The 12,371-nt window shown below is 42.7% G+C and overlaps 1 protein-coding gene across 1 annotated transcript in view; it reads right to left on the bottom strand.

Moving 5' to 3' along the window:
• ttll7 (tubulin tyrosine ligase-like family, member 7) overlaps positions 1-12,371 on the bottom strand; it is a 131,228-nt gene that overhangs the window by 35,980 nt on the left and 82,877 nt on the right. Inside the window, exons 11-12 of the mRNA XM_046298121.1 lie at positions 11,330-11,477; positions 1,316-1,389 (exon numbers count right to left, since the gene is read on the bottom strand). Coding sequence (XP_046154077.1) covers positions 1,316-1,389; positions 11,330-11,477 — 222 coding nt within the window. The remainder of the gene's footprint in view (positions 1-1,315; positions 1,390-11,329; positions 11,478-12,371) is intronic.

Genomic DNA, 12,371 nt, shown 5'->3' with positions numbered 1-12,371 from the left:
TCAAAAGTAGTACACCATATAGGGAATAGGGTATAATTTGGGACGCAACCTGTGTGCTCGCCATCGCTCATATTTTGGCCCCAGCTTTTAAACATATGGCTGCTTAATCTGCGATTTGACCCACATGTTTCTTCTGAAGGAGTTGTTCATGTTCAGAATGTTTCTGCATATTTCAGCCCTTGTTTTGATTAGTTGGGGATCGTGTAAGAACTGGCAATTACATCAGCTAAAAACTTGACCTATTTCAATGAATTTCGACTTGACTTGTCCCTTCCCAGCCTTGTATAAGTCCCCTACGCTGGTTAATACACACACACAAACATATTCACACATTCACACATAAACACGCACACACACACGCACAGACATGCACGCACACAGGCATGCACACACACACTTCTGAGAAGTTTGATAAACGAACGGTGACAGGCACTGGACCTGAGCTCCCTTTGATGCCGGTCTCTCGTCTGACTCCCGTACCTGAAGTGCATTTCATCTAATGACGGGCTAAGTTCGTTAAGGGATGCTAACGAGCGAGCCTAAATCAGATCCCGATGCCGTGTATGATTCCCAGGGATTGCGTCCCAAATGGCACTGTATTCCCTATATAGTACACTATGGCCCTATGGGACCTTGTCAAAAGTAGTGCGCTATAAAGGGAATAGGGTGCCACTTGGGACACAGGCGGGGTCTATTAGCTCGGGTTCCAGACTGGTGTGTCTGGCAGGGTTAGCTACCGACAATAATTCACAGACGCACGTCGCCATTAGACTATCCGCTCATTGAGTGTTCAGGGAAGAGGTCACTTATGCAAAAGGAGAGAGCGAGCGAGGGAGAGAGAGGGAAAGAGAGACAGAAAGAGAAAGCTGAGGGACGGAGAGAGTATTAACAATGAACGAAAAACAAGCTCTGACTCAGACACGTCAACGATACTATAAAGAATTAACTGGCCTACGTCTTTTGAAGTCTTTATCAGTGAGGAGGAGATCAGACGCTTACTCGTTTGCCTGTTCTTTTCGCATGACGTGGCTGCGCTGCCTTTGTGAACACATGGGATTCACGACTCAAGCCTCTGCAAAGCACTCGCTCTCTCTTTCTTTCTCTCAATAACTCCTTGGTACCACTCACGCATAAGAGTCACAACTCAAGCCTCTGCACCCCCCCCACACTGTTGCTTTCTCACTTTCGTCCCACTCAAACATTCCATTTATTTTCTCTCCCAATGTTATTTATCCTCCTGAGATCTGGGTGCTCCGCATGTGACCCCGTATATGTAAGTGAAGCCCTCCTCACTCGGTACCTCTTCCCCCTTTACCTGTAGTTCCCCAGATGTCTCTTTTCATGGTCCTCCCGGGAGATCTGCTTGCGGACCTGAGTCAATTGCTCTTTCTGCAGAAAATACAACAACAGGTAACAGAAAAAAAACAAATTAATATATTACCAGCCCAAATTCACCATGGGGCTGATTCAGACTTATAATATATGCCTTTCCTACGAACGCCTTTCCGATGCAGTTCTCAGTAGTTGGTATTCAGACTTACCTTATGCAGGCGAGTAACACACTCTACAGGTGTGGCTATCTTGCACGCAGCGAAAACATTGAATTAAACTGCTGAAAACCCTCTCGCTTGCTGGCCAACGGATTTTCTTGCTGATTTTTCATTCAATCGGGTTGTCAGTACATTTATCTTATCTTAAAAGTGGAACTGACATTGTTTTTACTACTTTGCTGAAATGAAACCAACAGGTATTTTAATATTATGTTTCAAAACCAACTTTATAAGAGTTCCATTACAAAATTCCATTACATAGAGTAAGGCTTTGTTGGCAGAATTAAAAGGATGCAGTCAATACATGATTAATAAAATTCGACAATAAATCACTAGATAGTCTAATAAATATTGTTATCAGTTGTAAATCACAGCTAGTACATTGTTTGCTGCCTCCAACAATTCAGGAGATGAGCTGCTTCAGATTCACAAACCCAATATCTCTGGGGGGGAAGAGGGCAGTGATTGGGAATCTCAACACAATCAATCTAGCTATGCAGTACGTGGTAGCTAAGTCATTTAGCTATCTAGAACCTTAAATAACACAGAGACCTATACTGTAGATGTTATGTTATCACCTGGACAAGTGGGTGAGTGGTAGACTTCCCCCCCATCGTATTCACAGTGCAATTTTGGCTGTCAATGAAACACTGAAAAAGTATGAGAGGGTTTATCTACTGTCCCCTGTGCTAGACTTGAGCTCATCTGGCTCAGGCTAATATTGTTGTTGTTGTTCTGCACAGGCTGACGTTCTCGAGAACCCAAGGCATTAACAAGGCATTCTGCCTTATCCCAAGGGTTCTCAGCTATCTCAGCATCGCTTACCGGTGGCACCAGGTGAACAACAATCCCGACACTCCGTTTTAACATTTAGAAACCTCAATAATCATTGCCTGTGATAAGGTTTATGAAACATATGGAACAAATCAGTGAGAAATAATATATATTTTTTTAAGTGTGAGGTAATATGAACCTTTTATTTGAATTCTATTATTTATTGCTGATATGAAAGATAATGTACCGCAAGCAATGCCTGTTACCTTTCAGAACAAGGGGCACTTAACAAAACTCCACCGGCCAGAACATACCTTCATGAATAGACGCTAAAGGTAGTTAGCGTCTATGAATGGGCTAAGGCTGAGGGAGAAATAGTTTGTTGATTGAGCAATAGGACTGTAAAGTTCCAAAAAGTAAGACTCCTGTTATTTATATATTTGCAGAAAACAATTCAGGTTTCTTCTGTGACTTTTGCTACTGCTTTCTAAACAATGATCCAAACAAAGTTGCGCCGTTCTGCTGCCTGTAAACACAGTCCAGCGCAGTGCAACATCAACGTGAATGGCACATTCTCGTATGGCATGGCCTATTTGTATAATAGGCCTACTCTAGCTGTGATTGGTTTTGGCGCACCAGTCTGTGTGGAGTCTGGATCTGGACAAGACAGAGTTTTTATTGAGTGCAGTGTCTATAAATTGCTCAAATGCATGTCTTTCACATTCATATTACTATGGAATGTTCACAAATACCTGACTCTACATTCTATGAATGTATGAAAACATTAACATTTGGATATCTACATGTTCACTTAACACACAAAAAATGGGCATTCTTTGAGGGTGTATATGAACAGATTTGAATAAGATTTAAATTGTGCAAAATCAATATCATTTCCACTTGAAGGAACCTTTAACCCAATGAGACCCACCATTGTGCTGGCGTGATTTTGGACATCTATCCTCTTTTAAAGATTGTGTGTTTGAGCTACAGACGTCAAGGTACCACTGGTTTTGTCTATTTCTTCTGCAATCGTTGGTACCAACCATTAGTCTGTGTGATTAACGGGTGATGAGCTAGAGCTGTGTTTGTGAGACAATGACGGATCCCAAAGTGGCCCAGGGCCGAGTCTTTTTTTTAAAGAACGTCTGTAGAGTCCGAATGGTTTGAGCTAAACACTATTCAAATATATATATATATGAAAAGCTGAGACTCTTATGAACACACATACACGTGTATCTCTATGCAGCTCACAAGCTACACAAAAGTCATTAGAAGATAAAGGGTTCTTCTACATAGACGATCATAGGAAACCCCAGGACATAGTGTCCATAATACTGTAATAAACTGACAGTTGCTGTCACAAACTCCAAACTCCACACAGTTGTCATTGACTAGTTATATATTAATTTCACATTGAGCAAACAATTTATGTACTTATAGCATTCATATAATTTCATTTATATCAGGTTTTTGCTTTGTTTATTGACACTTATTAATAAAACTCATGAATACAACTGTTTGTCAAGTTGTTTTCTGCTCTACTTGTGGCCCTGGTTGTCCTGATTTTTTTGTTGTAAAAAACATCATTGTGAGGCTAAATATAAAGGCTAAATGAATGTTAGATAAATGAAAAGCTGTTTTTATCTGGGGTCTCGGGACTGATAGGGTTAAATACGTTGTACCTTTTTACAATTTTGTCAACAAACTATATTGAGAGGGCGGTGTCACGATCGTCGTTAGAATCATCGGACCAAGGTGCAGCGTGATATGGTTTCCACATATTTATTTAGTGAAATGCACAAAAAACAATAAAGAAAGAACGAAACGTGAAGTCAATGAAGTGCTAGCAGGCAACTAAACATAAACAAGATCCCACAAACAAAGGTGAGAAAAATAACGACTTAAATATGATCCCCAATTAGAGACAACGATTACCAGCTGCCTCTAATTGGGAATCATACAAAACACCAACATAGAAAAGAAACTAGAACACAACATAGACATAGAAATACTAGATCACCCCCTAGTCACGCCCTGACCTACTATACCATAGAGAAACAATGGCTTTCCATGGTCAGGGCGTGGCAGTACCCCCCCCCCACCAAGGTGCGGACTCCGGCCGCAAAACCTGAAACCAAACGGGGAGGGTAGGGAGGGGATTCGTGCCGGTGGTGGCTCCGGTGTGGGGCGAAGTACCCACTCAGCTCGCAGCTCCGCCAGCATTGGTGGCGGCTCTCGTGCAGAACGAAGAACCCACTCATCCCGCGGATCCATCCATGGACCCATGCTGAACACTGTGCCTGGACTGGACCTCGGTGCTGAGGAAGGCTCCTGCCATGGAGCTGGACTGGACGCCATGTTTGGAAGCTCCGGACTATGGACAGTCGCCGGAGGTTCCGGACCGTGGACTGTCTCAGGAGATTCTGGACCGTGGACCGTTGCCGGAGATTCCGGACTGGGAACCGTCGCCGGAAGCTCTGGACTGTAAACCGTTGCCGGAATCTCTGGACTGGGAATCGTCGCTAGAAGCTCTGGACTGGGGGCCGGCAAAGGTGGCACTGGACTGGTGACACGCACCTCAGGGCAAGCGCGAGGAGCAGGCACAGGACGCACCGGACTGGGAAGGCACACTGGAGGCCTAGTGCGTGGAGCCAGCACAGGTGGCGCCGGACTGGTGACACGCACTTCAGGGCAAGTGCGGGGTGCAGGCACAGGAAGTATCAGACTGGGGAGGCGCACTGGAGGCCTGGTGCGTGGGGCCAGCACAGGTGGCACCGGACTGGTGACGCGCACTTCAGGGCGAGTGCGGTGTGCAGGCACAGGAAGTATCAGACTGGGGAGGCGCACTGGAGGCCTGGTGCGTGGGGCCAGCACAGGTGGCACCGGACTGGTGACACGCACCTCAGGGCGAGGAGCAGGCACAGGACTCACCAGACTGGGAATGCGCAATGGAGGCCCAGTGCGTGGAGCCGGTACAGGTGGCAACGGACTGGTGACACGCACCTCAGGGCAAGCGCGAGGAGCAGACACAGGACGCACCGGACTGGGAAGGTGTACTGGAGACCTAATGCGTGGAGCCAGCACAGGTGGCACCAGACTGGTGACAGGCACCTCAGGGCGAGTGCGAGGAGCAGGCACAGGACACACCAGACTGGGAAGGCGCACTGGAGGCCTAGTGCGTGGATCCGGCACAGATGGTGACACGCACTTCAGGGCGAGTGCGGGGAAGAGGCATAGGATGTACCGGACTGGGGAGGCGCACTGGAGGCCTGATGCGTGGGGCCGGTAAAGGTGGCACCAGACTGGTGACACGAACTTCAGGGCGAGTGCGGGGAGGAGGCACAGGACCTACCGCACTGGGGACACACACTTCAGGGCGAGTGCGAGGAGGAGACACAGGACGTACCGGACTGGGGAGGCACACTGAAGGCCAGAAGTGTGGCGCTGGTACAGGTTGCACCAGCCCGCTAACCGGATCCTCTGGTCGGATGTTGAGCAGAACACACTTGCACAACATCTCTCTCATCTCTTTCTCTCCCAACTTCTCCATTGCCTCCTTAACAGACCCTGGCTCTTCCCGCGGCTCAGCCACCAGCTCCATCTCCACCCAAAAAAATCTTGGGGTTTCTGTGGCTGTGGTCTGACGATACACTCCTCCAGAGTTTAACATTCGGGCTCTGGGACTCTCCTCAGCTCGACCGACCACCCCTTGTGCCACCCCCCCAAAAAATATATTGATGTTGTCCTCCATCCTTAAGGGCTGAGATCCCGCTAACGGGATCAATATGACAACAGCCAGTGAAAGTGCAGGGCGCCAAATTCAAAACAACAGAAATCCCGTAATTAAAATTCATCAAACAAAGATGTATTTCACACCATTTTAAAGATACACTTCTTGTTAATCCCACCACAGTGTCCAATTTCAAATAGGCTTTAAGGCGAAAGCACCACAAACTATTATGTTAGGTTAGAGCCAAGTCACAGAAAAACACAGCCATTTTTCCAGCCAAAACGAGGAGTCACAAAAATCAGAAATGGCGATAGAATGAATCACTAACCTTTGATGATCTTCATTAGGTGACACTCATAGGACTTCATGTTACACTATACATGTATGTTTTGTTCGATAAAGATTATATAAAAAAATCTCAGTATACATTTGCGCATTATGTTCAGTAGTTCCAAAAACATCCGGTGATCTGGCAGAGAGCCACATCAATTTACAGAAATTCTCATAATAAATGTTGATGAAAATACAAGTGTTATGCATGGAACTTTAGATACCCTTCTCCTTAATGCAACCGCTGTGTCCGATTTCAAAAAAGCTTTACGGAAAATGCAAACCATGCAATAATCTGAGTACAGCGCTCAGAGACCAAACAAGCCAAAAAGATATCCGCCATATTGTGCAGTCAACAGAAGTCAGAAATAACATTATAAATATTGACTTACCTTTGATGGTCTTCATCAGAATACACTCCCAGGAATCCCAGTTCCACAATAAATGTTTGTTTTGTTCGATAATGTCCATCATTTATGTCCAAATAGCTACTTTTGTAAGCGCGTTTTGTAAACAAATCCAAAGTCACGAAGCGCGTTCACTAGGAGCAGATGAAATGTCAAAAAGTTCCGTTACAGTCTGTAGAAACATGTCAAACGATGTATAGAATCAATCTTTAGGATGTTTTTAACATAAATCTTCAATAATGTTCCAACAGGAGAATTCCTTTGACTGTAGAAAAGCAATGGAACGCGAGCTACCTCTCAAATAAACGAGCGTCACGAGCTTGTGGTACTCTGCCAGACCACTGACTCAAAGAGCCCTTATGAGCACCACCTCTACAGTAGAAGCCTCAAACAAGTTTCTAAAGACTGTTGACATCTAGTGGAACCCTTAGGAAGTGCAACATGACCAATATCCCACTGTATCTTCAATAGGGAATGAGTTGAAAAACGACCAACCTCAGATTTCCCACTTCCTGGTTGGATTCTTTCTCAGGTTTTTGCCTGTCATATGAGTTCTGTTATATTCACAGACATTAAAACAGTTTTAGAAACTTCAGAGTGTTTTCTATCCAAATAATATACTAACAATATGCATATATTAGAAACTGGGACTGAGTAGCAGGCAGTTTACTCTGGGCACCTTATTATTCCAAGCTACTCAAAACTGCCCCCAGCCATATTAACTTCCGTCTGCCGCCAAGGAAGGGTTTCGCATCCTCACATGACTTCTTCCCGTCCAAAACTCCTTCAGCTGGCGAACACGCTGCTTGGTCCTGGTTTGGTGGGATCTTCTGTCACGATCGTGTTAGAATCATCGGACCAAGGTGCAGCGTGATATTGTTTCCACATATTTATTTAGTGAAACGCACAAAAGACAATAAAGAAAGAACGAAACGTGAAGTCAATAAAGTGCTAACAGGCAACTAACACAAACAAGATCCCACAAACAAAGGTGGGAAAAATAACGACTTAAATATGATCCCCAATTAGAGACAACGATTAGCTGCCTCTAATTAGGAATCATACAAAACACCAACATAGAAAAAGAAACTAGAACACAACATAGACATAGAAATACTAGATCAACCCCTATTCACGCCTATTCTCTATGGTCAGGGCGTGACAGACGGGTTCAAAATATTAGGGATCAATGAAATACATTACATATATGCATATTCGGCTCTGTTTCAGCACCAATTGGTAGTTGGAAAATACTCTGATATTGTAATATATATATATAAAACAAAATATATTGATGAATCACAAATACAGTGGTTTGATTCATCCTGAAAGTTGCCATATTCAAGTTCAATCCATTAAATATTGGAAGGTGAGAAAAGTGCACAATAGGGTAATATATTAATAATACTTAATAATGAATGAATAATGAATAATAATAATAGTCCTATAAATTTACTCTATTCCTCACTAATCATGGATCTGTGATAACAATGGTCCAGTCGTCGTGAACCGTGCCCCAGGCTCCAGGTTTGAACTGCTACCTGTGGTGTGAGTTCCATTATGATTCAAATAGGCTACATGTTCGAAATGAATACACACGTTAGCCTAATATAATCCAGTATTGCTAGCGACCCTCAACAACAACTACACGGACGTAACAAGAGGAAAGAAAGGTTAACAGAACTGAATATTGCAAAATGTAGGCTACAAATTGAAGGAGAGTAACACTAACGTGACAGTTCTAAATGTACGTGGGTATTACTGACTGTGGCTCCCAATAGTAGCTAATATTTAACATGATACAAATTGTTGAACATTTTTTGAAAAGCCCGGTCATACAATTAAAACATTGTAAAGAGCATAAATCAACTCGGTAGGTTCAGCACTACAGCCTATCGCTTGGGTCTCCAAATGTCATCCCCGTAAATGATTAGGACATACAATTAGTGCTTTGAGAAAGTATTCACACCCCTTGACTTCTTCCACATTTCGTTGTGTTACAGCCTGAATTTAAAATGGATCAAATTTAGATTTTTCTTGTCACTGGCCTACACACAATACCCCATAATGTCATAGTGGAATTATGTTTTTCAAAATTGTTTCAAATTAATACAAATTTAAAAGATGAAATGTCTCAAGTCAAGAAGTATTCAACCACTTTGTTATGGCAAGCCTGTGTTCAGGAGTATGGGTTGCATGGACTCACTCTGTGTGCCATAATAGTTTTCAACTTGATTTTTTTATGACTACCTCATCTCTGTACCCCATATATACAATTATCTGTAAGGTCCCTCAGTCGAGCAGTGAATTTCAAACACAGATTCAACCACAAAGACCAGGGAGGTTTTCCAATGCCTCACAAAGAAGGGCAGCTATTGGTAGATGGGTTAAAAAAAAATAAAAAAATAAACAGACATTGAATATCCCTTTGAGCATGGTGAAGTTATTAATTACACTTTGGATGCCATATCAATTACACCCAGTCACTACAAAGATACAGGCATCCTTCCTCAGTTGCCCGAGAGGAAGGAAAACGCTCAGGGGGCCAACAGTGACATTAAAAAAGTTACAGAGTTTAATGGCTGTGATAGCAGAAAACTGAGAATGGATCAACAAATTGTAGTTACTTCACAATACTAACCTAATTGATAGAGTGAAAAGAAGGAGGCCTGTACAGAATAAACATATTCCAAAACATGCATCCTATTTGCAACAAGGCACTAAAGTAATGTAAGGCACTAAAGTAATGCAAATGTGGCAAAGCAATTCACATTTTGTTCTGAATTCAAAGTGTTATGTTTGGGGCAAATCTAATCCAATACATTACTGAGTACCTCTCTCCTTATTTTAAAGCATATTGGTGGCTGCATCATGTTATGGGTATGTTTGTAACCATTAAGGACTGTTTTTCAGGATAAAAAGAAACGGAATGGAGCTAAGCACAGGAGAAATCCTAGAGGAAAACCTGGTTCCGTCTTCTTTCCACCAGATACTGGGAGATGTATTCACATTTCAGCAGGACAATAGCCTAAAAAAGGCCAAATCTGTACTGGAGTTGCTTACCAAGAAGACAGTGAATGTTCCTTGGTGGCTGATCTGCTTGAAAATCTAGGGCAAGACTTGAAAATGGCTGACTAGCAATGTTCAACAACCAATTTGACAGAGCTTGAAGCATTTTGAAAATAATACATGGGAAAATATTGTACAATCCAGGTGTGCAAAACTCTTAGAGACTTACCCAGAAAGACTCACAGTTTAACCGCTGCCAAAAGTGATTCTAACATCTATTGACTTAGGGGTGGGAATACTTATGTAAATGAGATATTTTCTGCATTTCATTTTCAATACATTTGCAAAAGAATGGGTTTTCACTTTGTCATTATGCGATATTGTGACACAACAAAATGTGGAGTAAATCAAGCGGTGTGAATAATTGATGAAGGCACTGTAAATTTCAGAATAACGGCACAGCTATTTATAGCCTACTTCACTGTGGAAAAGGGGCTGAAATACACGTCATGTTGATATGATTTTCAGCTCGCTTCCATATGACTTGTTTCACTTCAATCTCCAGCGATCATAAGGAAAAATCATCTAAAACAACTGCTATTTGTATTCACAATCACCTTCTCCAAACCGATTACTCATTTACCTAACTCTTATCAATTTATAAATTACAGTGTTTGGAGAATGGTATTATTTCTATCGGATTTCTATCCAAATGTTTTTTCACTTGAAACCGACAGGTGCTCAACCTTATTCATGGTTTCCACTTGTGTAAAGATGGTGGAATTACTAGGGAATTAAGTCAAGGTCAGAATATGGCATATCTGTATACACCTACGCCATACCTCCATTTATTTGATATCCACCCCAATGGGTACTTTGCTGGCACTGGCTTTTCCCCATGCGTAGGTTCAAGGTCAGAATACACAAAAATGGAATAATGTGGAAGTAACTTGGGTCTGAATTCCCCCCATGCACCTCTATCTGAATAACAATGAGTGAAGGAATGACACTTTTCTCTATTAAGAATCGGACTAATGAAGTCAGAGGCACAGAGCGGAAAAGCACAAAAGGCCTAGTGTTGAAATGGACTAATCAAGGGGTAGAACCCACTAGCTACTTAAACCTGGCACTTAGCTCTGGAACACGTGACAACCTCATCCAGGCTACTCCGAACGCATGTATAATGAAATGTTACGCTGTCGACTGAAACTTTTACAGTGACAAGGGCAAGGAAAGAGCAGTAGTTTCTCTCATTCTATCAAATGTTGTTTTTCTTGTTCGGGTCGCTGCCACAGGCACAGGTAAGGCTATGCCGACATAGGTTTTTATTTAGGCCTACTGTCCTTTAACACATCTCATCCATCTTTCTGTCGATCTCTCCACATGTGTTCAATATCAATGTGCATAATCTGCTAAATGGTAAATATTATATTATATATTATTATGCGTAAAAAAATATTAAAGCAGAGGGAACTCCTACTACTGAAATTATAACAATCATTTTTAAGTTTTTTTTTTTTACGCACCAGTTCTTCTTTCCTCCGCTCCAGCGTGTGGCGCTGTTTTTCTGCCTCGGAGGAAGCGGCCGAGAGCTTCTTCATGGAGCCCTGGCCGTAGAGCCGTCTCTGGGCCTCCGCCTTCTGCTGGGCCAGGTTACGCTTCTTGTCGCTCGCTCTGAAAGAAGAAACAGAGACAAACAATGAGAACAGCAAACTTTCTCTTTCTTTCTCTCTCTCATTTAGCTTCCCTCCATTACCGTTATTTATTTACGTACTCTCTAAAGTATAATTTGATTCGTCTTGCAAAGCCCACAGCCTCTCTCTTTTGGCATTGAAGCACAAAAAGTGGAATGCTGAACGTACCAAACCTGGGTTCTTTCAAAAACCATAGCTGCACTTGAGTTTGCCCTGGAGTAATGGAATGAATATCATCCAAAAAGTGCAAACCCACAATCCTGACAGGCCCAATCAAATGCTCAAAACATTTGAAAAAAGCAAAGTTGGAAGGAGTCAGAACCATTGACTTTCTTCATATTCCTAATAAAGAAGTCAATGGTCCTAACTCTCTGACCTAGTGGGAGCAAGATATTTCAGCCACTCACTGGCCCTTTAAATGTAATATTGTGCCCAGTGGTGGGCATTGGGGTTACTCTGTGTCCTCGATTCCCCGGGAACTGCCCTAGCTCATTTGGGCAGAGGGATACGGATTGTCTTCTGACGCCTTTCTTGAGCCGGAGACTAAACCGAAAGTTATCGATACTGACCATACCGATCACTTATCGCAGCTATTTTGCTGATATTTTGTTCATTACAATAAGTAGCCTATACTGAAGAAATGTGAAGTTTGAAATTAAATACGTTTGCTAATATCAGTCATTGTTATGGGACAATTGATGACTACAACCAACCAAAAAACCTGCTGCACGTTAAAATTAGAAACATATCACTCTATTTATCATTATCACATCAATTTAGGCAATATGGATTTTCTTTCATATCGCACAGCTCTACATCTTTCCAAATGAACCAAGTCACAAGCCCACCCAGCCACCACGGCCCGCTCCTTACA

Source organism: Oncorhynchus gorbuscha, linkage group LG14 (genome assembly GCF_021184085.1).
Source record: "Oncorhynchus gorbuscha isolate QuinsamMale2020 ecotype Even-year linkage group LG14, OgorEven_v1.0, whole genome shotgun sequence".
Taxonomy (NCBI): domain Eukaryota; kingdom Metazoa; phylum Chordata; class Actinopteri; order Salmoniformes; family Salmonidae; genus Oncorhynchus; species Oncorhynchus gorbuscha.
The sequence above is the reverse complement of the archived record's forward strand: the minus strand, read 5'-3'. Positions and strand labels throughout refer to the sequence as shown.